At 43.5% G+C, this 27,228-nt stretch overlaps 1 protein-coding gene across 2 annotated transcripts; it reads left to right on the top strand.

Moving 5' to 3' along the window:
- The first annotated feature begins 5,326 nt into the window (after window positions 1-5,326).
- akap14 (A-kinase anchoring protein 14) lies at window positions 5,327-20,734 on the top strand. 2 transcript variants are annotated; one of them, XM_067996699.1, is made up of 6 exons: window positions 5,327-5,525; window positions 5,609-5,739; window positions 14,184-14,278; window positions 15,788-15,967; window positions 16,966-17,018; window positions 19,928-20,734. In XM_067996699.1, exons 2-6 carry the CDS (start codon window positions 5,631-5,633, stop codon window positions 20,010-20,012), a joined length of 522 nt encoding a protein of 173 aa, XP_067852800.1. In that variant the 5' UTR covers window positions 5,327-5,525; window positions 5,609-5,630; the 3' UTR covers window positions 20,013-20,734. The 2 variants fall into 2 exon arrangements, with proteins under 2 accessions (XP_067852800.1, XP_067852799.1); XM_067996698.1 differs by having other exon boundaries at window positions 5,329-5,525; window positions 5,626-5,739.
- The last annotated feature ends 6,494 nt before the right edge of the window (window positions 20,735-27,228 follow it).

Below are 27,228 nucleotides of genomic sequence, written 5' to 3'. Positions count from 1 at the left end.
GAACATCAGGCTTTGTATTTACTCACTGAGAGCTGGAAAGCATTTTAACCAAGAGCAGAGTTTCAATATGCATTTTCCTTTTGTTTTGATTTCCCATTCTATAGTTTCCAATCCTTTGAACCCATCAGCATTGATAAATATACTCACATCTACGTTAAAGTAATCCAGTTTTGATATAATTTTTATAGTCGCATTTGGAATTTGTAGCGTATGACACATCATTTTTGTAAATGTAAAACTGTTTAAAGGCAAAAGCTCAAATCATTCCCTATAAATTATGAAAGTTCAAATTGACAGTATTGGATAAAATAAGCAGGTTCTATGAAAATTATGATATTAAATCTTTTTTTTTTATTTGTTCATGGGATGTAGGTGTCGCTGGCAAGGCCAGCATTTATTGCCCATCCCTAATTGCCCTTGAGAAGGTGGTGGTGAGCCGCCTTCCTGAACCGCTGCAATCCATGTGGTGAAGGTTTTCCCACAGTGCTGTTGGGTAGAGAGCTCCAGGATTTTGACCCAGCGATGATGAAGGAACGGCAATATATTTCCAAATCGGGATGGTGTGTGACTTGGAGGGGAACGTGCAGGTGGTGTTGTTCCCATGTACCTGCTGCTCTTGTCCTTCTAGGTGGTAGAGGTCGCGGGTTTGGGAGGTGCTGTCGAAGAAGCCTTGGCGAGTTGCTGCAGTGCATCCTGTGGATGATACACACTGCAGCCACAGTGCGCCAGTGGTGAAGGGAGTGAATGTTTAGGGTGGTGGATGGGGTCCCAATCAAGCGGGCTGCTTTGTCCTGGATGGTGTCGAGCTTCTTGAGTGTTGTTGGAGCTGCACTCATCCAAGCAAGTGTTGAGTATTCCATCACACTCCTGACTTATGCCTTATAGATGGTGGAAAGGCTTTGGGGAGTCAGGAGGTGAGTCACTCGCCGCAGAATACCCAGCCTCTGACCTGCTCTTGTAGCCACGTTATTTATGTGGCTGGTCCAATTAAGTTTCTGGTCAATGGTGACTTCCAGGATGTTGATGGTGGAGGATTCTGCGATGGTAATGCCGTTGAATGTCAAGGGGAGGTGGTTAGACTCTCTCTTGTTGGAGATGGTCATTGTCTGGCACTTGTCTGGCACGAATGTTACTTGCCACTTATCAGCCCAAGCCTGGATGTTGTCCAGGTCTTGCTGCATGCGGACATAGACTGCTTCATTATCTGATGGGTTGCGAATGGAACTGAACACCATGCAATCATCAGCGAACATCCCCATTTCTGACCTTATTATGGAGGGAAGATCATTGATGAAGCAGATGAAGATGGTTGGGCCTAGGACACTGCCCTGAGGAACTCCTGCAGCAATGTCCTGGGGCTTAGATGATTGGCCTCCAAAACCACTACCATCTTCCTATGACTCCAGCCACTGGAGAGTTTTCCCCCTGATTTCCATTCACTTCAATTTTACTAGGGCTCCTTGGTGCCACACTCGGTCAAATGCTGCCTTGATGTCAAGGGCAGTCTCTCTCACCTCATCTCTGGAATTCAGCTCTTTTGTCCATGTTTGGACCAAGGCTGTAATGACATCTGGAGCCGAGTGGTCCTGGCGGAACCCAAACTGAGCATCGGTGAGCAGGTTATTGGTGAGTAAGTGCCACTTGATAGCACTGTCGACGACACCTTACACCACTGCTGATGATTGAGAGTAGACTGATGGGGCGGTAATTGGCCGGATTGGATTTGTCCTGCTTTTTGTGGACAGGACATACCTGGGCAATTTTCCACATTGTCGGGTAGATGTCAGTGTTGTAGCTGTACTGGAACAGCTTGGCTAGAGGTGCGGCTAGTTCTGGAGCACAAATCTTCTGCACTACAGCTGGGCTGTTGTCAGGGCCCACAGCCATTTCTTGGTAGCACATGGAGTGAATCGAATTGGCTGAAGACTGGCTTCTGTGATAGTGGGGTTATTGGGAGGAGGCCGAGATGGCTCATCCACTCGGCACTTCTGGCTGAAGATGGTTGCTAACGCTTCAGCCTTGTCTTTTGTACTCAGGTGCTGGACTCTGCCATCATTGAGGATGGGATGTTCACGGAGCCTCCACCTCCCGTTAGTTGTTTGATTTGTTTTTTTAAACATTGAAATTGAAAGTTTATGAAACTTATTTTTATTCCCATCAATTCGGTTTGTTACTTTTTTGTTCCTGTTCTTGTTTTTTGGTCAAACCTACAATTAGAAGATGTGGATAGTTTTACATACCTGGGAATTCAATAGATTAGACGGAGACATACGTGGTGAGGTTGGATTGGAAAAGCAGGAGCAGCCTTCAAGGAATTCAGCAACGTATGAAGGTCAATTCTGCAGGGTGGCTAATTAAAATAATCTACATATGCACCCTGCTCATTTTTCACAAGCTTTGGGAGCATGTGGGTGTGGAAGAAGGGAAGCAGCAGCTCTTAAAGGACTGCTACTTTTTTTTCCAAGTGCGCTACTTGTTTTCTTTGACTGTTGCTGGGATCATGGAATCTTGCCACAGCTCATAGAAACATAGAAACATAGAAAATAGGAGCAAGAGTAGGCCATTCGGCTCTTTGGGCCTGCTCCGCCATTCAAAATGATCATGGCTGATCGTCTAACTGTTCCCGCTGTTCCTGCTTTTTCCCCATATCCCTTGATCCCTTTAGCATTAAGAAATATATCTATCTCCTTCTTGAATACATCTAATGACTTGGCCTCCACTGCCTTCTGTGGTAGAGAATTCCACAGGTTCACCACCCTCTGAGTAAAGAAATTTCTCCTTGTCTTGGTTCTAAATGGCATATCCCATATCCTGAGACAGTGACCCCTGGTTCTGGACTCCCCAGCCATCGGGAACATCCTCCCTGCATCTAGTCTATCTAGTCCTGTTAGAATTTTATATGTTTCGTTGAGATCACCTCTCACTCTTCTAAGCTCTAGTGAATATAGGCCTAGTCGACCCAATCTCTCCTCATACGTCAGTCCTGCCATCCCAGGAATCAGTCTGGTAAACCTTTGTTGCACTCTCTCCATGGCAAGGACATCCTTCCTCAGATAAGGAGACCAAAACTGCACACAATACTCCAGATGTGGTCTCACCAAGGCCCTGGTATAATTGCAGTAAGACATCCCTGCTCCAGTACTCAAATCCTCTTGCAATGAAGGCCAACATACCATTCACCTTCCTAACTGCTTGCTGCACCTGAATGCTCGCTTTCAGCGACTGGTGTACAAGGACACCCAGGTCTCGTTGCACCTCCCTTTTTCCCAATCTATCAACATTCAAATAATAATCTGCCTTTCTGTTTTTACAACCAAAGTGGATAATCTCACATTTATCCACGTTATACTGCATCTGCCATGTTCTTGCCCACTCACCCAACCTGTCAAATCACATTGGAGCTCCCTGTAAATGAGGAGGCAGTGAATGTTTTGGTAGAAGAAATGAGATTGAAAAGGGTTCCATATTTGGGGCAGAGGGAACTGTGCTGCATGCATTTTTAAAAATTTGTTCTTGGCATGTGGGTGATGCTGGCAAGGCTGCATTTTATTGCCCATCCCTAGTTACTCTGAGAAGTTGGTTTTGGGCCTTCTCCTTGAACTGCTGTAGTCCGTGTGATGATGGTGCTCCTGCAATGTTATTAGGTGGAGAATTCCATCATACTTATCCAGTGATGATGCAGGGACGGTGATTTATGTCCAAGCTAGGATGGTGCGTGACGTGGAGAGAAACTAGGAGTTGCTGCTGAGGTAACTAACCTTGGTGAGTTGCTGCAATACATACTGCAGCCATAGTGCGCAGGGGATGGATATTGAGTCCAGTAGCAGGGACACTGATCAAGCGTCCATCTCTGTCCTGAATGATGTCCAGCTTCTTGAGTGTTGTTGCGGCTTGCCCATCCAGATGAGTGGTAAGCATTCCATTACACTCCCAACTAGAGCCTTCTGGATGGTGGAGAGACTTTGAGGGGTGAGCCAGTCATCTCACAGTACCCTGCCTCTTCCTTGCTCTTGTAGCCACAGTGTTGATGTGCCTGGTCCAGCTCAGTTTCTGTTCAATGGTGATCCCAAGATGTTAATGATGAGGGATTAGGCTATGGTGGTGAGGTGGCTAGGCTTTCTGTTGTTCAACATGGTTATTACCTGGCACTTATGTGGCACAAATGTTACCTGCCACTTGTCTGTCCAGGTCTGGCTGTTATCCAAGTTCTGTTTATGTTGTCACGGGCTGCTTCATTATCAAAGGAGTTGTGAATTGAGCTGAATAGAATCATATAGCAGAGAAGGAGGCCATTTGGCCCAACATGCCTGTGCCGGCTCTTTGAAAGTGCTATCCAATTAATCCCACTCCCCTGCTCTTTTCCCATAGCTCTGCAATTTTTCCTCTTCAAGTATTTATCCAATTCCCTTTTGAAAGTTACTATTGAATCTGCTTCCAACCCCCTGTCAGACAGGGCATTCCAGATCATAACAACTCGCTATGTAATTTTTTTCCCCCTCATGTCCCCTCTGTTTTTTTTTGTCAATTATCTTAAATCTCTGTCCTTTTGTTACCAACCCTCCTGCCAGTGGAAACAGTTTCTCCTCATTTACTCTGTCAAAACCCCTCAATAAGGTTCTCCAATAACCTTAGGGAAAAAGACAGAAATGTAAAAATGGGGCTGAAAATGCTTTTGTCTCTGAAATTTTCGTCTTTCCAATTGACTGTCTGCTTTTTGCTTTGCATTTGGTTATTTTCTCCTGTCTTGAGTTTTCTGATCAATCATGTTCCGTATACAAAATGACCAACCACGCTCTACAAACAACAACCAATCAAATCCTAGAAACCAGGTGACACTCACCCCAGGAGCTGCAGTCATAAAAATAACGTTTTAATGCTCCAGGATTTTGAGACTGTGAAAAATCACTCTTCAGTTTAGCAGCTGCTACAGAATATACCCTTGCCGTTTGTTCTCTTATTTTCTTTCCTGGTTTTTACCTATTGTAATTGTATTTGACCCAATGCCTGTTGTACTGATACCATCTTTAATTTGGATGGTGTCAAGTGAACATGAACGTTCTGATGATTTGGTTAATCCCCAAGTATCTGATCTGCAATCGAATGTGCAAAATGTGAATGCATGAGGATTAACGACTTGCAAATCAATGGGGATTAGAAAATTGGGTTCAATTGAGGTCAATACGATAGTTCGTATTACAATTTTTAAGAATCAGAATTCCACCTTGGGATGTTTTAATGTAATCTTTTCATTTCCTACTCTGACTTGTTCCTTATCCGAACCTGGATTGGACAGTGAGAAGTCGCGACCTCTGGTTAATTTCATTGGTTCTGATTCAACATTGTTACACGCCGAAAGCTCCCTATTGGTGGAGACCGGCGTTGCCCTGGTTGCTGTTGCCAATATACACGGTGTGTAACCAGGACATGTTGCTCTCAACGGAATTGCTGTTGGTGAATGGATCACACTCTCTGTAGAGGGTAATTCACACACACTCTCAGCTGAACAACTATCACTTCGGAAAACGGTAATTATAATCCATTAATCCAAATGCTCTAAAATCAGCGTTACCGATAGGAATCATAAATTTATGATAACACTATGAAAAAGGTTTTTATTTTACACAGATAACATGGATAACGACTTTTTCACCGAGCTGCTGAAGAATCAGGCTGATATCATAATAAAGTTAGTTCTGGACAATGCCAGGAGTTACCTTCAGGAGTTGCTGATAAAAGAAGGTAAGGGAAAGCATAGCCGTGAAGAGAAATTTCTTCACTCAGAGGGTGGTGAACCTGTGGAATTCTCTACCACAGAAGGCAGTGGAGGCCAAGTCATTAGATGTATTCAAGAAGGAGATAGATATATTTCGTAATGCTAAAGGGATCAAGGGATATGGGGAAAAAGCGGGAACAGGGTACTGAGTTAGACGATCAGCCATGATCATTTTGAAAGGCAGAGCAGGCCTGAGCGGCTACATGGCCTACTCTTGCTCCTATTTTCTATGTTTCTATGACTCTTATTCTCACATCTTCAAATAATTCAGAAATTGCATTTATATAGCACCTGATCGCATCTCTCAGAAACATCCCAAAGTGCTACACATACAATTAATTACTTTTAGAAGTGGTAGCTGTGGCTCAGTGGTATCATATCACTCTCGCCTCTGAAGTCAGAAGGTTGTGGGTTCAAGTCCCACTCCAGAGACTTGAGCATGTAATCTAAGCTGACACTCCAGCGCAGTACTCAGAGAGCGCTGAACTGTCGGAGGTGCTGTCTTTCATATGATATGATATTTTAAACCAAGGCCCTGTCTGCCGTCTCAGTGGACATAAACGATCCCATAGCACTGTATTGAAGAAGAGCAGGCGAGTTCTCCTGGTAGCAATAACAAAAGCTTAAAGATAAAAGAGACAGGAGATGAGTGTAAAGGCCAGGCCAGGGAAAGGAATAAAGATAACATAAACGGTCAAGGAACTAATACAGTTATAAAACAGAAGTATAAAAGGACTGTTAAAAGTAAAGTAAAAGGAACAACTATTAAAGATGAATTAAACTGCCTGTACAGCAATGTACACAGAGTCCAAAATAAAATGGAGGCAATAATCTATAGTGAGGAACCAGATGTCGTAGGATTAACTGAAACATGGCTACATAAAGAACAGGACTGGCAATGAAATATTGCAGGCTATGACAATCAGGAGCAGAGAGGGGGGTGGAGTAGCTGCACTAATTAGAGATAACATAATGGCAGTAGAAAAAAGGAACATAACTAACAAGATTAGAAACAGGATCCATATGGATTGAAATAAAAGACAAGAAGGGATCAATCACGCTAATAGAGGTAAACTACAGATCACCTAATAGTGGAAAGGAGGTGGAGGAAGAAATATATAAGTAATTATGTGAAATGAGTAAAGGAATAATAATCATGGGAGATTTTAACTATCCCCAAATGAACTGGCAAGAAGAGGTAGGTACAGGGAATGGAATATTTACAATGTGCGCAGGACTCCTTTCTTACCCAGTATGTAAAAAGCCCAACAAGAGAGGAAGCACTGCTGGATCTAATAACAGGAAATGAGCCAGAACAGATAAGAGCAGTAAGTCTAGGGGAACATCTAGGCAATAGCAATCACAACATAATAAAGTTTAAGATAAAGATTCAGAAGGACATAAGTAAAACAAAGACCAAAGTAATAAATAGGAAAAAGCTGATTTTCAGGGGATGAGACTGGAACTAGGGAAAATAAAGTGGAAAAATTTATTGATAAAGAAAGAGAACAGCAGTGGGAAACATTTAAAATGGTGATCAATAGAGTCTAGGAGAAATATATCCCACTAAAAGGCAAGAACAAACTAACTAGTAATGATACACCATGGTGTCACCAATAAAGAAATAAGGGCAAAATTGAAACTAAAGAAAAAGGCATACATTAAGTACATAGACAATAAAAGAGAGGATATCAAAAGGGAATATGAAAAGGTTAGGAAAGAAGTAAAAAAAAAATTAGGAAAGCAAAGAGGAACTACGAAATTAAATTGTGAAGGAATATAAAAAGAAATAGTAAAGTATTCTACAGACACATAAATAACAAAAGAAAAATCAGGATAGGGACAGGGCCACTGAGGGATACACACAATAAACTCACAGGTAATGACAGCGAAATGTCAGAAATATTAAATAATTATTTTGCTTCAGTATTTACCAGGGAGACTAACATGGTGGGCATGACATTAGAAGAAGAGATCAAAAAAGAAAGATATAGAGACATTTAAGGTAGAAAGGGGGAGATAATTAATAAACTAATCAAACTTAGAGAGGATAAAACCCCTGGTCCAGGGGGATAGAACGCATCCTCGCATTTTAAAAGTTAGGGAAGAGATAGCAGAGGCACTATTACATATATATAAAAATTCATTAGAAAAGGGAATATTCCAGAGGACTGATGGACGGTTAGTGTGATTCCATTATTTAAAAAGGGAGATAGAACCAGTTCAGGGAACTATAGACCAATTATCTTAACGTTGGTGATAGGCAAGATAATGGAATCCTTACCTAAAGATGTAATAGAAAAAATCTAGAAAATGAAAATATAATAAAGAATAGTCAGCACAGATTTCAAAAGGGAAAGTCACGCTTGAGCAAACTTATTGAATTCTTTGAAGAAGTAACAGAAAGGGTAGACAAGGGTAATGTAGTAGATGTTATATATTTGGATTTTCAAAAGGCCTTCGATAAGGTACCGCATTGTAGACTCATGACTGAGGTCAGAGCATGTGGAGTCAGAGGACAGTTAGCAGAATGGATAGCAAGCTGGCTACAAAACAGAAAACAGAGAATAGGGTTTAAAGGTAGTTACACAGACTGGCAAAAGGTGGGAGTGGTGTTCCACAAGGAACGGTGCTGGGACCACTGTTGCTGACAATTTACATGAACGATTTGGACTCGGGAATTGAAAGTACAATTTCATAATTGGCAGACGACACCAAATTGGGGGGTGTAGTTAATACCGTGGAGGACTGTGACAAAATAAGGAAGACATTAATAAACTTGCAGAATGGGTGTGTAATTGGCAAATGAATTTCAATAGAGATAAATGTGAGGTATTACATTTTGGTAGGATGAATAAGGAGGCCACATCCTGCTTGGATAATGAGTGTAAATGGGATAGAGGAGCAAAGGGATCTGGGAGTACAGATACACAAATCACTAAAAGTAGTGACGCAGGTTAATTTTAAAAAAAGCAAACCAAGCACTGGGGTTCATTTCTAAAGGGATATAATTGAAAAGCAGAGCAGTAATGTTAAACTTGTTTAGAATCTTGGTTAGACCACACTTGGATTACTGTGAACAGTTCTGATCTCCATATTGTAAAAATTGATATAGAGGCACTGGAGAAGGTGCAAAAAAGATTTACTAGGATGATACCAGAACTGAGAGGTTATACCTATCAGGAAAGATTGAGCAGGCTGGGGCTTTTCTCTAGAAAAGAGAAGACTGCGGGGTGACCTGATAGAGGTCTTTAAGATTATGAAAAAATTTGATAGGGTCGACGTAGAGAAGATATTTCGACTTGTGGGGGAGTCCAAAACTAGGGGCCATCAATATAAGGCAGTCACTAATAAATCCAATAGGGAATTCAGGAGAAACTTCTTTACCCAGAGAGTGGCTAGAGTGTGGAACTTGCTACCACAAGGAGTAGTTGAGGCGACTAGCATAGATGCATTGAAGGGGAAGCTAGATAAACACATGAGGGAGAAAGTAATAGAAGGATATGCTGATAAGATTAGATGAAGTAGGGAGGGAGGAGGCTCATGTGGAGCATAAACACCGGCATGGGCCGAATGGCCAGTTTCTGTGCTGTACATTCTATGTAATTCTATGTATTTCTGGCCAACATTTATCCCTCAACCAACATCACTGAAAACAGATTTGTCTGGTCGTTATCTCATTGCTGTTTGTGGGATCTTGCTGTGCACAAATTGGCTGCCGTGTTTCCCACATTACAACAGTGACTACACTTCAAAAGTACTTCATTGGCCGTAAAGTGCTTTGGGACGTCCTGAGGTCGTGAAAGGCGCTATATAAAATCAAATCTTTCTTTCTTTAACTGACTGTTGTTATGCAGGCAAACAGGGGAATCATAAACCCCTTCCCCTTGCTCACCAAGCCAAACCTCTCCCTAGGCTCCCAATGCTCTATCCTGAATCTGCACTTTTCTCTAATTTTCTCCTATCTCCCCTCGTGCCTATTTGAAACTCATTTTGTCCATGAGACCCACCTCCGGCTCCCTTGACCCACTAAAGTGCTGACCACCCAACTTCCCATCTCGGTCCCTATGCTAGCTATGGTAAATGGTTCCCTCTCCTCAGGTACTGTTCCCATCCCTTTCAAAACTGCTTCCTCACCACCCACCTATGACCCCTCTGTCCTTGCAAATTACTGCCCCATCTCCAGTCTTGCTTGCCTCTCCAAAGTTCATAAACATGTTGTTGCCTTCCAAATCTGTGCCGATCTTTCCCACAACTCCCTGTTTGAATCTCTCCGATCAGATTTCCACCCCTGCCACAGAACTGAAACGGACTGAACAAAAGTCACAAATGACGTTCTCTGTTATTATCCCTCCTCAGCCTCTCTGCAGCCTTTAACACACCAAAGGCAATATAAACTAAAAGGTACAATTTTAAAGGGGATGCAGGAACAGAGCGAACTGGGGGTGTACATACATGTACATACAGGGGGTGAACAACACCACCTGCACTTTCCCCTCCAAGTCACACACCATCCCGACTTGGAAATATATCGCCGTTCCTTCATCGTCGCTGGGTCAAAATCCTGGAACTCCCTTCCTTACAACACTGTGGGAGAACCTTCATCACACAGACTGCAGCGGGTTCAAGAAGGTGGCTCACCACCACCTTCTCAAGGGCAATTAGGGATGGGCAATAAATGCTGGCCTCGCCAGCGACGCCCACATCCCATGAACGAATTTAAAAAAAAACATACACAAATCTTTGAAGGTGACAGGACAAGTTTAGAAGGCTGATAAAAAGGCATATGGGATCCTCTGCTTTGTTAATAGAGGCATAGAGTACAAAAGCAAGGAAGTTACGCTAAACTTTATAAAACACTGGTTAGGCCCCAGCTGGAGTATTGTGGCCAATTCTGGGCACCACACTTTAGGAAGGATGTCAAGGTCTTGTAGAGGGTGCAGAAGAGATTTACTAGAATGGCACTAGGGATGTGGGACTTCAGTTATTTGGAGAGACTGGAGAAGCTGGGATTGTTCTCCTTAGAACAGGGAAGGTTAAGGGGAGATTTGATAGCGGTGTTCAAGATCATGGAGGGTTTTGACGCAGTAAATAAGGAGAAACTGTTTCCAGTGGCAGAAGGGTTGGTAATCAGGACACAGATTTAAGGTAATTCGCAAAAGAACCAGAGGCGACATGAGGGAAAAAAAATTAACCAGCGAGTTGTTATGATCTGGAATGCACTGCTTGAAAGGGTGGTGGAAGCAGATTCAATAGTAACTTTCAAAAGGGAATTGGATAATGACTTGGGGGAAAAGATTTACAGGGCTATGGTGAAAGAACAGGGGAGTGGGACTAATTGTTTTGTTCTTTCAAAGAGTCAGCACAGGCACGATGGGCCGAATGGCCTCCTTCTGTGCTGTATCATTCTGTGATTCTATAATCCTCCTCCAACATCTCCTCTTTGTTGCCCAGAACAGCAAGACTGCCCTCGCTTGGTTCCACTCCTCCCTATCCAATCATAGCCAGAGTAACTGCAGAAGTTACTCTTCTCGCCTCCCCCCACCTCACCATGCACCATTGCCTCTGGATCACCCAAGGACCTATCCTTGACCCTCTCCTCTTCCTCATCTACATGAAGCCCCTTGGGTGACATCATTCACAGACGTAGGGTAAGCTTCCACATGTATGCCACGACAGCCAGCTCTACCTCATCACCACCTGTCTCGACTCCTCTACTGTCTCTTTGTTGTCAGACTGCTTGTCCGACATCCCAGTCTTGGATGAGGCGCAATTTTCTCCAGTTAATCGTTGGAAGACCCAAGCCATCATCACAAACTCCGTACCCTTGCTGCTGATTCCACCCCCCTCCGTGGTCATTGTCTGAGATTGAACCACACTGTTCACTGTATTGGCTTCCTATTCAACCCAAAGCTGAGCTTCCGACTAATTATACTCTCCATCACAAAGACCATCTACATCTACCTCAGTAATATCGACCACCACCACCCCAGTCATCGCTTCTGCCACTGAAACTCCATCCGTATCTTTGTCGCTTCCAGACTTAACTATTCCAATGCTCTCCTGGTCAGCCTCCCATCCACCTCCCTCTGTTAACTTCAGCTCATCAAAAATATGCCGCCTTTATCTTATCTGCTCACCTAAAGCCCTGTCCTTGCTCACCCACATTGACACCATTCCACCAATGCCTACAATTTAAAATTCTCAACCTTGTGTTTAAACCAGCAGATCAAAAGTGATCTAATAGGATTAAGCCTGCATAAAATACCTTAATGTTAAAATAAATCATTAGTTAAGCAAATAAGAGATTAGAAAATTAAAAATAGTTTTAAAAAAACTCTCCGACAACAATTTACATTTTGTATAGTGCCTCTTGCATAGCGGAACATGTCAGTGAGAAGAAAGACGGCACTGAACAGGGACAAGAGTGACTGGGGAAGAAGGGGACAAAAGCATGATCAATAGAAAGGTTTTTTAAAGGCTTTTGAAGGAAGTGATGAAGTGCTGAAGCAGAGTGGTTTACAGAGAGTGTTTCACAGGGCAGGGGTGCAGTGACTGAAAGATCGGCCACTGATGGCATAGCAGAGGATGAGAGGAACAAACCGTAATCCAGAGTCGAGGGAGTGGGGAATGTGTGTTCAGGTCCGTGGTTGGAGGACATCATGTAGGCAAGAAGGGGCAAGCCCATAGAAGAATTTGTAAACAAGGATTGGAGAACACGGAGCTTGGCAAAAATGGGGTAATGGGAGTGTAGAGAAGGACTCAAGCTGTAGAGTTTTGGATTCATTGAAGTTTGTGACTGGTAAAAGAGGGGAGCGCAGTGGGGAAGATATTCAAGATCAATGCTCGATGTGATGGAGGAATGGATTAGAATTTCAGCAGCAGAGGAAGAGAGGTAGGAACATAAATGGACCATGGTCCTGAAGTGAAAAAGTAACTGGACGTGGGGTATAAAGATTAGCTCAGATTTAAAAAGTGGATTCTGATGTTGCGGACCACCTGATTCAGTCTGAACAGGCAGCTAGGAAGGCAGATTGAAGCAGTGCCAGGGCAGAGTAGGTGCTGGCAAGATCCTGCTTTGCTTTTGCTAAGGTTGAGCTGGAGGATGGTATGACTCATCCAGGTGTTGATGTTGGAGAGTTAGTCACTTATTACAGTGGTACCTGTGGAGTGGAGAGGTAGAGTTGGGAGTCAACAGCAGACATGTGAAAGCTGACCCTGTGACACCAAGGGGTAGCTGTAGGTGATAAATAGGAAAAAGCTCTGTTTTGATAAATCTGCGTGTCTGATTACCCAGGGTGTCTTCATATGCCACTAATATGACTTTATTTTGGACCAGAGCGTGATGTTAATCTGGACAGTCACAGTTGAGAGAAAAATCCACCTTTTCAAAATAGACAGGGAATAGGTCTCATGAGATCTTCTAAATCACTGGTTGGGTGTACTGACTTTTGTGACTAAATTGGCTTGTGTTTTTGTTGCTGTTGTTGGACACATTGCCCTGACTGAACGTGCACATATACTGGGACCTGAAAAATGATGCATGAGAAGGCCCAGCTAAGCAAAGAAAGTTCCAGGAAAGGACAAAACTTAAGCGCAGGCCCCTGGGAGAGGGTAAGCCTATGGAGAAAAAAATTACGGGGCAGATTTCCAGCAGGGTATGGGCATTTTTATGAGTAAGTTTAAATATTCTTTTGTGAATCATTTACATTTTTATGTGTTGTCATGTTACAAAAGATATTGTTTTCGTACCTGACATAGACTTTCAAAGAAACTGGGGAAACAAAATTGAGCAATCTGGTTGCTTTTATGGGAGTTGCCAATTGTTGATTGGTAGTTTTGTTTCTTGATTATCTTCATTGCTTCTGTTTATAAAAATATCTTTTTTCACACTGTAGCTTTCATTGGGTTTTTTTAATTAATGGGACATTTGAGCCAATCTCATGATTCATGTAACAGATGGTGGTTTGTTTTGATTTTTTTTAATCGGTAACACATCCCAGTCCACCGTGATTTTCTTCCTAACACAAACTTTCAAGGTGTGACATCTTACAGATGCATACTAGACACAGGACTTTTAATGACACAGATAGATGATACAAGTATGACCATCAGAGCTTAGATAGATGAGTCATTTTGTAGGTTTGTACTTTAAATACTAATGTAATAATTAAGTGGTCATTGCTGTTTCTCGAATGCTGTTGGTGCAGAATGGCTGCCATATTTGCCAACACCACATTAACGCACTCCAAAAGTAGTTTATTATGTGAAGCATTTGGAAACGTCTTAATGTCATAAGCTGCTATATAAATGCAAGTGTTCTTATTTTATTAAATTAGCGTTCTGTGCCACTAATGTCTTCAGACAATTCTTTAATCACTTATTCTAATGCATATTTTTCTTTTGAAAGGAAAAGGTTCCTATGAAATGAATAATATCCAATGGATTACATGCAAGGATTTCACAGTTGCCATTGGAGCAAGACAGATAGAAGAATATATTTCTGTAAGTTTTGTGTATGGATAATGAGGGTTGCTTTGTGTCGGGATTTTCTTTGTTCTTTTATTTTGGCTACCTTCTTCCCCTCTCCTTTTTTCAGTCCCCCTTATACCAGAAACCATTCCACAGCAGATGGACGATAGGGATCCCCTGCCCAGGCCTCAGACATTGCTATTTTGTGATCAGCTTCTAAAATATGTGCAATAGCAAACCAAGGTAATGGCTCTTCCCATTTCCCCTCCCTGTTCAGGACAGCATTGCCAGCATGGGGAACTTGCCATGTGGAGAATCACGGGTTTGAACCCAAATGCTATCATACTGTTGACCAGTTCTGTGGTGATTGTGATGTGCATGTTAATATAATAGGACTCAATAGGAAAGTTTTATTTTTAAAGTAAGTATTATGTGAATGCAAGGGCAGTTATAAATTGTGAAGTTTTCATAATGGTTTGTTTTGTGACAACCCTTTAAAAAGTAATGTTATTTAATTAATGTAATGATGGCTAACATTAACTGCAGTTGAAAAGTTAGCATTAGAAAGAATACATTGGCAGGAAAACATTGTATTTATACTACACCAGAAGACTGCTCTTCGTATAAAGCCCTTGAATTAATTAATGCTATTGTGAAGGGGCTCTGGAAATGTTGGATTGGTGTTAAAGGCCATTTCACTCAAAACTGTCAACCAAAACATAAATGGATTTGATTGGCAAGGAAAGACAAAGGCTTCTGTTAGACCAAGTGTAAACGTAATTGCACAAAAGCATGCTGTGGGACGACAACATGCGGCTACCAAGGCTGGGAGAGCTGCCGCACAACGTTTATGGTGTGAATGAAGGTGGTTCTCGACTTTGGAAGAGTATATCCAAGTCTTAGAATGAAGTCTGAATTTGAGACTGAATAGCCTAATTTCTTAATATAGTATTCAGAGTAGATATAAAGGATGCTGCTCTGACCACACTCAAGGTGAGGACATGAATTGTTAGTTTTTGGATTTTTAATTTCTATATAGGATAACGTTGACATCTGCATCTACTTATAAAGATATACACAGTGATAGCATTGGAGGAGGGGGAGGGGGATACTGCAGTCAGCTTTAGTATCCCAGGACTAAGGGAGGAACAAACCTGCCAGGGCTCCCAGTTCTGGGTGCTTTTCAGTGACCCCAATTGGAAAGTGCATGCGTGTGCTCATTGGGTGAGGATCTGGAATATAATTAGACTTGACTGTAATGCTTCCTGTGTTTGGAGACCCTGCTGACTACTACTGTTTAAGATCGCACATGTAGAATAACCACATGGGTAATTTACTGGACGGTTTTGGATGCTTGTGGAACCATACCCCAGCAAGAGGGATGGACAAAATTGGGGAGGTGGGGGTGGTGGAGGGTGATGTATAAAGTTGCACAACATGCTTGGGGAAGCATTTTACAACCATTAAAACCTCTTGTGCTTCATTTCCTGACAGTAAATTAACAGCAATTTCATTAACAAGAATTTTGCTGTACTCTAATAGACTTGGGAGTTTTCCAATTGCTGGCTTCACTGCCTGGACTACATGGATAAGGAGGATCGAGAATACCAAATTCATCATCATTATCGTGTACGGTGGAGTATACCAACTCGGAGGAAGCCCATCCCACGAGCAACAGCTTCTATTTACTTTATTATTGAAATCTCTAAAGTTAAACCACCTGTGAGTAAAAATATACAGTAAACACATACCTTAATTTAGATGAATTTATCATGCTATATATGGCTAGTATTACAGGGTATCCACAGGGGCAACTTAGACCAGCAGCTGAGGAAGGCTGATGTTGGGATCTTAAGGGTGAATTGCTGTGTTTAATTTTGCTGTTAGATAGTGTACAAGAATCTAAGCAGTTGGAGTCTGCATTGGGAAAGGATTGGAGATGCTTGTGTGCACTAGTGGGACCATTGTGGACTCCACACAGACCAGGGATTGATGCGTTGACACACTAAACCATTGGGGACTCAACACAGAGTAGGGATCAGTGCCTTTACCCACTAAACCATTGGGGACTCAGCACAGAGTAGGGATCAGTGCTTTTACCCACTAAACCATTGGGGACTCAGCACAGAGTAGGGATCAGTGCCTTTACCCACTAAACCATTGGGGACTCAGCACAGAGTAGGGATCAGCGCCTTTACCCACTAAACGATTGGGGACTAAATCCTTTCAATTTATTTTTCTAAGCATTAGTAATAGATAATGAATTCATTACTAACCTGGTGTTTTCAGCTTTAATTGGAGGTAAAACCAAAAGTTCAAGAATCACTGTTTTATGCCTGTGAGATGATGATCATGTGTCCATAGCAACTCATTGGTTGCTATGGGTTGACCATAACTGGGATTGGGGCTTTGAATCCAGCTTTTCAGAAAAATGTAAAATATGTTTCATTATTCTCCTGATCCTCAAGCTCCAGCTCAATGCTCAGCTGACACCACGACATGTCTTGTCAGTGGCAATACTCAGAATAACCTGAAACTCTACAACTTTGTGTATTTGAATTTCTGATGCACAAGTGTCACTGAAGTCCTGAAGGATTAAACCAAAGCAGTAACAAGTACAGAAAATCATTAACCCCTTAAATAGTGAATGTTAATTGCAGCTTTGAAAATGGACAAAGTATCAATCATTTTACTGAGTGTGAACCTCTTGATGTTTTTAGATTTTTCCAGTTGAAGTTTACTTCTTTTTCGAATCAAACAAACTTCTGCACAGGTAAATAATTTATTTATCAATTATAGCAATTGTTTAGGCATTTTTATTCATTCTCAGGATGTGGGCGTCGCTGGCAAGGCTGGCATTTATTGCCCATCCCTAGTTGCCCTTAGAAGGTGGTGGTGGGCCTTCTTCTTGGACAACAGTTTTGATACAACTGAATGGCTTGCTAGGCCATTTCAGAGGGCGCCCCTGACGCAGAGGATATTGCACTAAAAGATGTGAATGACTGGCTCCATTTCACAGGTTTGGCAGATTCAGAGCTCAGCTTCCTGGACCTCTCTGAGCAGCAGTGCACACGGAGGCTCAGAGTCACTTGACATGTAGTCGTGAACATCTGCAGCCTCCTTCATGCCGAGCTGCTCCTGGTTGGCCCGAGCACCATCTTCTTACCTGTCGCTGTCAAAGTCACCACTGCCCTCAACAACTTCTCCTCCGCATCCTTCCAGGGTGCCACCGGGGACATCGCCGATGTCTCCACAAAAGAGCCCTGCAAATACACCTACACCACTCTGCAGTGACACAATGGGTGTCATCAGTTGTGGGTCTTCATTGTGATCCTCAGGAAAGGGCATTATTGCACAAACCAGACAAGATTCGCAAAGACGTGGCAGTAGTGGTGCCAATATAATATGTAATGTGAGTTGGTCAGAAATTAAATATAAGTAAAAACCATGACAAACCCTCAAACACCCTTGTGCATCCCCTTCATGCTCACGACACATTTGCCTTACGCTGCCTACTGCACATATGTGATGCATGCCCTGTGGCTGCAGCACAGGTAGTGGCAGGTTGAGTGAGGCTGACTGTGAAAGAGATGCACGAGAGGGTGAGTATGAGATAGAGTCATGAGATTGTATGAGGATTGAGTTGAGTGGTAGTGGCGGCATGAGTACTGGTGAGGTGAGTAAGTGCAGGTAAGATGAGGATGAGCTTTGAATGGGTGTGAGGGGTGATGTGACAGAGTAGTGCAGAAGGAGATGTGGGGTGGGGGCGGTGATGTGGCAGATGGAGTGTAGGGGAATAAGTGTACTCACTTTGGCTGACCTACTTAGGTCATTGGAGCGCCTCCTGCACTGTGGGCGTTATGTTGGTGGTTCAGGTGACCTCCTCTGCCATCTCGAGCCAGGCCTTCCTGGTGGCAGAGGCAGGCCACTTCCTCCCGCCCGCCGGGGGGAAGAACTCTGTCCTCCTCCTCCTCCTCACCCCATCTAATGATACCTGGAGTGAGGCATCATTAAACTGGGAGCAGCCTTCCCCCTGGGCTGCTCCATGCTGTAATTTTTGCTATTTGTTGCAGCATCTGTCAGTGGAGGACTGCCCCTTTAAATAGAGCACCTCCAGCTGACAGACCTTACTGTGCATGCGCAGTCCGCCCGCCGCGCAGATCAGCAGTGGGGAACCCGGAAGAACAGGTAAGTGGATCCAATTAGGCTGCGATCGCGCGCGGGGCAGACTGATTTCACCGGGCGCGTTACCCATGCGCCCAATAGCCCCCCCGCCGTGAACCCGCAGCCCTGGTAACATTGAGCCCATGATGTATGGAAATTTTACCACAAATGGTGAGTTATGTTGGTTTGGTCTTAAAAATAAATCCACCATGATGTGTATTCTATATAATATTGGATATTTTAAGTTTTTAAAAAATATTTTTCATTTATTGACAGTTCTAGCCACCGTTACTATCATTGTGGAGTGATTATATTGTTAGACCGTGTGATATTGTCCTGCATGATTTTTCGGTGTGAGATGCAGGGTGAGGCTGTACAGCAGAACAAAACCAAAAGCTTTTCCCTGCTGTCGAGCCATTCACAAAATTGTCAGTCAATTCATTATTTCAAGCCCTGCTCCTCCTTTAACCAACCCGAGAGACAGCAAATAACCTGTATGACTCCAATTTTCCTCCACGTGACATGTTTCACTGTATTACTGTATTTGATGTTGGTTATAGTTTTGGATCCACTTGACACCTGCTATTGTAACGTGATGGTAATGCGACACAAGTCAAGTCCCTGTGTGAAATCTAAACCATCAAGCACAAATCACCAGTCATCTGTTCTGTAAAAGGTATCATTCCCAACAAAGGTTCATTGTGAATAGGAAGCAAAGCTCGAGCACTTAGCAGCTCAGTAAGATTACAACCCTGAAATCACTCCCAGATATCTTCCTTTTAAATACGCTTTGAGTTTGTGGAGAGATTTTATTACACTTTTGTTCCTGTGATTTGTGGACAGGTGATGTCATGTTGGAGACTGGCAGCTAGTGTCCTCAGTGGCATTGGTGCTTATTGATATATATTTTGAAGGATTAACAATTTTGTTACAATCAGCACATTTGAGTGAGTAATCTAAAATTATTTACCAGGAAATAAGTCAGTATAGTATAAATGAGAACTCAATTATTGTTTTCTTTCCGCCCTGTTTTTTTACTTCTCCCAGGAGATTACACGGCGGGTGGGGGTCGAGGGAGGGAAGAAGTGTTTAGCCATGATGGTCCAGCCATCATGGTGTGGGACAGGCTTGATGGATTAGCTGGTCTTTTCCTGCCTGTCAATTTTGTATGTTCATAAAATGTTTCGTAATGTCTAAAGCAAAAACCTGGTGACATTATTGAACACTTGAGAGCATTTGTGTAACCTGGAATGGGGTGGAGAGGGAGAAGAAATAGTTTACTTTATAGCTTGAAAACTCTTATTTGTTTGTACCAGTTACAATGTGAACTTCATGATGTCTGCAGTAATATGTGTTTACCAGTATCAGTCCCTTAAGCTAATTGCCCAGTGATATTAACAGCAAGTGAAAATAATTTTTTCCAGATGTTTTGTGCATTGGGTGTTTTATTCAAACTGTACTGAAACGGTTTTATATTAATAGCAGAAAACTAAGACCCATGTTGTTGTGTTTTTTTAGACCTGGCCAATCACGATTCAGAGAAAAATGGCTAAAAGACATCATCGAAAGCAAAATTCTGCTAATGGAAACTGTGACCTTTTAGTAATTATTATTTTAGGTGTGTATATTGGTAAAGGGGAGAAACTAAATAGAACTCAAATATTATCTATGGTTGTTTTTCTTATTGTTTTTTAAAAATTTCCACCAACTTTCTGTCCATTTAAAAGGTTTGGATTACATGAAGGGATGGTCCTATGGGCTCCAGTTACTCTTTGGTGCCCTCACCTGAGTTCCCAGTATTTATGAGGCACGATGGTGAGTGGTGGCAGGCTATTCAACACTGGTAAACCTCTCCCCTCCCAAGGGTGCTGACTTATTCTGGGATATGGCTCCAACGACTCTCGCCTGCCACATTTAAATGGCCAGTCTTCATGTCTGAGTCACGACAAGGAGTGTCAGCAGGCTATTCATCATTGAGATAGCAGCACCTGCCACTCATTATCTGATGTCCATTTCTCATTAGAGATTACTGGTTTAATAGTGATTTAAAGCTGGAGCCCTGGTTGGCTTTTCCTCACCCGAGGGACACTTGAGGCCAACATAACTCAGGCCACAAATCAAACCTGGGGCATTGCTGGATTGCACGGCCAAGTAACACTCTCGCTGATGCACAGATCCGATTGAGCCATCGTGGAACAGAGAATTGTTTTTTATATTTCACGATTTTCAAAAATCAATAATGAATGTAAAGTAAAAGAATTTAAGGAAAAACGTTTCAGAATGTTTCATTCTATGGCTACATAAACCAGTTTCGTATACACATAAGCTCCTGTGTTGCTATTTTAATACATGAACGTGTGATTGAAGACACTAAAATTGATGGGAGCCAAATTAATTTCCAATTGAACATTTATTTGGGAGATATGCTGCTCTTTGTTCAGATGATAGAAGGTGCTCAACCATGATGGGAGGAGTAAACTGCATATTTTTATTTCTTTCCTATCAACTAGGCATCGCCAGTACACTTCCTGCTGAGTTAATTAGCTCAACATTTAGGGAAGCCATGTGTGAATGTTAACCAAGATTTTGATCATTACCTAGATGGGAGCGCTGAGGAATTCTCTTGTATTTTCTAAACATCAAACGCCATCTCCTTACATTAAAACTTTACCCAGTCACATCTGTAGTATAGCCTTGTCAACCTTTACAGTCCTGAACTTGTCTGCTTTTGTGCTAGTTTTCAGCTAATCAAAAGGTTAACTTTGCCCCCTGTATAATTAATGGTGGGATCTCAGATCAAGGTTTACATCACCACCAGTCAGGGTGGAATATACTGAACATCCCTTTGCAGATTATTTCAAAGTTGCTTGATCTCTGAATCGGGTAGAATCAGGGCATGAGAGACACTTTCTCCTTTCCAATGACCCATCTATTGATCATAGAATCATAGAAATTTATGGCACAGAAGGAGGCCAGTCAGCCCATCATGTCTGTGCCGGCTGAAGAAGAGCTATCCAGCCTAATCCCACTTTCCAGCTTTTGGTCTGTAGCCTTTAAGGTTACGGCGCTTCAAGTGCATGTTCAAGTACTTTTTAAATGCGATGAGGGTTTCTGCCTCTACCACCCATTCAGGCAGTGAGTTCCAGAGCCCCCCCCCATCACCCTCTGGGTGAAAAAAATTCTCCTCAACTCCCCTCTAATCCTTCTACCAATTACTTTAAATCTATGCCCCCTGGTTATTAACCTCTCTGCTACGGAAAATAGGTCCTTCCTATCCACTCTATCTAGGCCCCTCATAATTTTATACACCTCAATTAAATCTCCCCTCAGCCTCCTCTGTTCCAAAGAAAACAAGCCCCACCTATCCAATCTTTCCTCATAGCTAAAATTCTCCAGTTCTGGCAACATCCTCGTAAATCTCCTCTGTACCCTCTCTAGTGCAATCACATCTTTCCTGTAATGTGGTGACCAGAACTGTAGACAGTACACTAGCTGAGACCTAACTAGTGTTTTATACAGTTCTAGCATAACCTCCCTGCTCTTATATTCCACGCCTTGGCTAATAAAGGAAAGTATCCTGTATGCCTTCTTAACCACCTTATCTACCTGTCCTGCTACCTTCAGGGATCTGTGGAGATGCACTCCAAGGCCCCTCTGTTCCTCTACACTTCTCAATATCCTCCCATTTATTGTGTATTCCCTTGCCTTGTTTTCCCTCCCCAAATGCATTACCTCACACTTCTCTGGATGAATTCAATTTGCCACTTTTCTGCCCACCTGACCAGTCCATTGATATCTTCCTGCAGCCTACAGCTTTCCTCCTCACTATCAACCACACAGCCAATTTTTGTATCACCTGCAAATTTCTTAATCATACCCCCTACATTTAAGACTAAATCATTGATATATACCACAAAAAGCAAGGGACCTAGTACTGAGCCCTGCGGAATCCCACTGGCAATAGCCTTCCAGTCACAAAAACCCGACTATTACCCTTTGCTTCCCGCCACTGAGCCAATTTTGGATCCAACTTGCCACTTTCCCTCGGATCCCATGGGCTTTTACTTTTCTGACCAGTCTGCCATGTGGGACCTTGTCAAAAGCCTTGCTAAAAACCATGTAGACTACATCAAAAGCGCTACCCTCATCGACCCTCGTTACCTCCTCAAAAAATTCAATCAAGTTAGTCAGACATGATCTTCCCTTAACAAATCCACGCTGACTGTCCTTGATTAATCCGTGCCTTTCTAAATGACGATTAATGCTATCCCCCAGAATTTTTTCCAATAATTTGCCCACCACCGAGGTTAGGCAGACTGGCCTGTAATTACTCGGTCTATCCCTTTCTCCTTTTTTAAACAACGGCACAACGTTAGCAGTCCTCCGGCACCATGCCTGTAGCCAGAGAGGATTGGAAAATTATGGTCAGAGCCTCCGCTATTTCCTCCCTTGCTTAACAGCCTGGGATACATTTCATCTGGGCCTGGCGATTTATCTACTTTTAAAGATGCTAAACCTCTTAATATTTCCTTTCTATGTTTATCCCAGCCAATATTTTACACTCCTCCTTCACTACAATGCTTGCATTGTCCCCCTCTTTTGTGAAGACAGACACAAAGTATTCATTAAGAACCATACAAACATCTTCTACCTCCACACATAGGTTACCATTTTGGCCTCTAATAGGCCCTACTCTTAGTTATCCTCTTTCTGCTTATGTATTCATAAAGCATCTTTGGGTTTTCCTTGATATTACTTGCCAAAACTTTTTCATGCCCTCTCTTTGCTTCCCTAATTTCCCTTTTGATTTCACCCCTGCACTTTCTGTACTCCTCTAGGCTTTCTGCAGTATTGAGCTCTCGGTATCTGACATAAGCTTCCCTTTTTTGCCTTATCCTACCCTGTATGCTCCTTGACATCCAGGGGGCTCTAGATTTGGGAGTCCCACCCTTTTTCTTTGTGGGAACATATTTGATCTGAACCTTCACTATCTCCTCCTTGAATGCCTCCCACTCCTCTGACACTGATTTACCTTCAAGTAGCTGTTTCCAGTCTACTTTTGCTAAATCACATTTCAGCTTGGTAAAACTGGCCTTCCCCCAGTTGAGAAATTTTACTCCTGTTCTATATTTGTCCTTTTCCATAACTACACTAAATCTAACTGAATTATGATCACTATCACCAAAATGCTCTCCCACTGATACCCCTTCCACTTGTCTAGCTTCATTCTTTAAAACTAAGTCCAGAATTGCCCCTCTTTTTGGGCTTGCTACATACTGGCTAGAAAAGTTCTCCTGAATGCATTTTAAGAGTTCTGCACCCTCTATACTTTTTACACTAATTTTATCTGTTAATATTAGGGTAGTTGAAATCCCCTACTATTACTGCCCTATTGTCTTTGCACTTCTCAGAAATTTGCCTACATATTTGCTCTTCTATCTCCCTCTGACTGACTGACTGGGGGGTCTATAGTACACTCCCAGCAGTGTGACTGCCCCTTGTTTGTTCTTCAGTTCAACCCATATGGCCTCATTCGATGATCCTTCTAACATATCATCCCTCCTCAAAGCTGTAATTGTTTATTTAACCAATATTATGACCCCCCCCCACACACTTTTTTAATCCCCTCCTCTATCTCGTCTGAAAACCCTGTAACCAGGAATGTTGAGCTGCCATTCCTGCCCTTCTTTGATCCAGTTTCAGTAATAGCTGCATCATACTTCCACGTTTCTATCTGTGCCCTCAGCTCATCTGCCTTATTCAGTATACTCCATTAAGCACTGCCAGACTCCATTGTTGTCTACTTTCTAGCCTTTGTTTCCTCTACCTTCCAAACTCGCTTACTAATTTCCTGCCTTCCATTTCCAGCTTTGCTTCTATCCCTTATTAATCTACAGTCAGGTTCCCATCCCCCCGCCAAGCTGGTTTAAACCCTCCCCAACAACACTAGCAAACCACCCCTTCCCCAGGTCCTTCCCCAGAAATATTGCCAAACATGGGCAAGGAAACCTCCTGCTGATTACCACCTACCGCCCTCCCTCAGCTGATGAATCAGTCCTCCTCCACGTTGAGCACCACTTGGAGGAAGCACTGAGGGTAGCAAGGGCACAGAATATACTCTGGGTGGGGGACTTCAATGTCCATCACCAAGAGTGGCTCGGTAGCACTCCAACTGACCGAGCTGGCCGAGTCCTGAAGGACATAGCTGCCAGACTGGGCTTGCGGCAGGTGGTGAACAAACCAACACGAGGGAAAAAACCTACTTGACCTCGTCCTCACCAATCTACCTGTCGCAGATGTATCTGTCCATGACGGTATTGGTAGGAGTGACCACCGCACAACCCTTGTTGAGATGAAGTCCCATCTTCGCACCGAGGACACCATCCAACGTGTTGTGTGGCACTATCACCGTGCTAAATGGGATAGATTCAGAACAGATCTAGCAGCTCAAAACTGGGCATCCGTGAGGCGCTGTGGGCCATCAGCAGCAGCAGAATTGTATTCCAGCACAATCTGTAACCTCATGGCCCAGCATATTCCTCACTCTACCATTACCAACAAGCCAGGGGATCAACCCTGGTTTAATGAGCAGTGTAGAAGAACATGCCAGGAGCAGCACCAGGCGTACCTAAAAATGTGGTGCCAACCTGATGAAGCTACAACTCAGGACTACATGCATGCTAAACAGCGGAAGCAACATCCTATAGACAGAGCTAAGCGATTCCACAATCAAAGGATCAGATCAAAGCTCTGCAGTCCTGCCACATCCAGTCGTGAATGGTGGTGGACAATTAAACAACTAACGGGAGAAGGAGGCTCTGTAAACATCCCCATCCTCAATGATGGTGGAGTCCAGCACGTGAATGCAAAAGACAAGGCTGAAGCATTTACAACCATCTTCAGCCAGAAGTGCCGAGTGGATGATCCATCTCGGCCTCCTCCCAATATCCCCACCATCACAGAAGCCAGTCTTCAGCCAATTCGATTCTCTCCACATGATATCAAGAAACAGCTGAGTGCACTGGATACAGCAAAGGCTATGGACCCCGACAACATCCCGGCTGTAGTGCTGAAGACTTGTGCTCCAGAACTAGTCGCGCCTCTAACCAAACTGTTCCAGTACAGCTACAACACTGACATCTACCAGACAATGTGGAAAATTGCCCAGGTATGTCCTGTCCACAAAAAGCAGGACAAGGGGGTTACGGGGAGCGGGCAGGAAATTGGACATGAATTTAGATTTGAGGTTAGGATCAGATCAGCCATGATCTTATTGAATGGCGGAGCAGGCTCGAGGGGCCGATTGGCCTACTCCTGCTCCTATTTCTTATGTTCTTAAATCCAATGCGGCCAATTACAGCCCCATCAGTCTACCCTCAATCATCAGCAAAGTGATGGAAGGTATCGTCGACAGTGCTATCAAGTGGCACTTACTCACCAATAACCTGTTCACTGCTCAGTTTGGGTTCCGCCTGAACCGCTCGGCTCCAGACCTCATTACAGCCTTGGTCCAAACATGGACAAAAGATCTGAATTCCAGAGGTGAGGTGAGAGTGACTGCCCTCGACATCAAGGCAGCATTTGACAGAGTGTGGCACCAAGAAGCCCTAGTAAAATTGAAGTCAATGGGAATCAGGGGGAAAACTCTCCAGTGGCTGGAGTCATACCTAGCGCAAAGGAAGATGGTAAGTGGTTGTTGGAGACAATCGTCTCAGCCCCAGGACATTGCTGCAGGAGTTCCACAGGGCAGTGTCCTAGGCCCAACCATCTTCAGCTGCTTCATCAATGACCTTCCCTCCATCATAAGGTCAGAAATGGGGTTGTTCGCAGATGATTGCACGATATTCAGTTCCATTCACAAACCCTTAATGAAGCTGTCCGTGCCCGCATGCAGCAAGACCTGGATAACATCCAGGCTTGGGCTGATAAGTGGCAACATTCACGCCAGACAAGTGCCAGGCAATGACCATCTCCAACAAGAGAGTCTAACCACCTCCCCTTGACATTCGACGGCATTACCATCGCCGAATCCCCCACAATCAACATCCTGGGGGTCACCATTGACCAGAAACTTAACTGGACCAGCCACATAAATACTGTGGCTACAACAGCAGGTCAGAGGCTGGGTATTCTGCGGCGAGTGACTCACCAAAGCCTTTCCACCATCTACAAGGCAAAGTCAGGAGCTCCAACAACACTCAAGAAGCCAGACACCATCCAGGACAAAGCAGCCCATTTGATTGGCACCCCATCCACCACCCTAAACATTCACTCCCTTCACCACCGGCGCACTGTGGCTGCAGTGTGTACCATCCACAGGATGTACTGCAGCAACTCGCCAAGGCTTCTTCGACAGCACCTCCCAAACCCGCGACCTCTATCACAAGGGCAGCAAGCACATGGGAACAACACCACCTGCACGTTCCCCTCTAAGTCACACACCATCCCGACTTGGAAATATATCGCCGTTCCTTCATCGTCGCTGGGTCAAAATCCTGGAACATCTTCCTAACAGCACTGTGGGAGAACCTTCACACGGACTGCAGCGGTTCAAGGCGGCGGCTCACCACCATCTTCTCAAGGCCAACTATTGATGGGCAATAAATGCTGGCCTTGCCAGCGACGCCCATATCCCATGAACGAATAAAAAAAAATCTACAGCCCTCCCTCCTGCACCATTTCTCCAGCCACACATTCATCTGCCCTATCCTCCTATTTCTGTACTCACTAGCATGTGGCACCAAGAGTAATCCAAAGATTACTACCTTTGAGGTCCTGCTTATTAATCTCTTTCCTAGCTCCCTAAAATCTGCCTACAG

The sequence above is a fragment of the Heptranchias perlo genome, chromosome 15, assembly GCF_035084215.1.
Source record: "Heptranchias perlo isolate sHepPer1 chromosome 15, sHepPer1.hap1, whole genome shotgun sequence".
Lineage (NCBI taxonomy): Eukaryota > Metazoa > Chordata > Chondrichthyes > Hexanchiformes > Hexanchidae > Heptranchias > Heptranchias perlo.
This window is presented reverse-complemented; position numbering and strand designations above follow the sequence as displayed.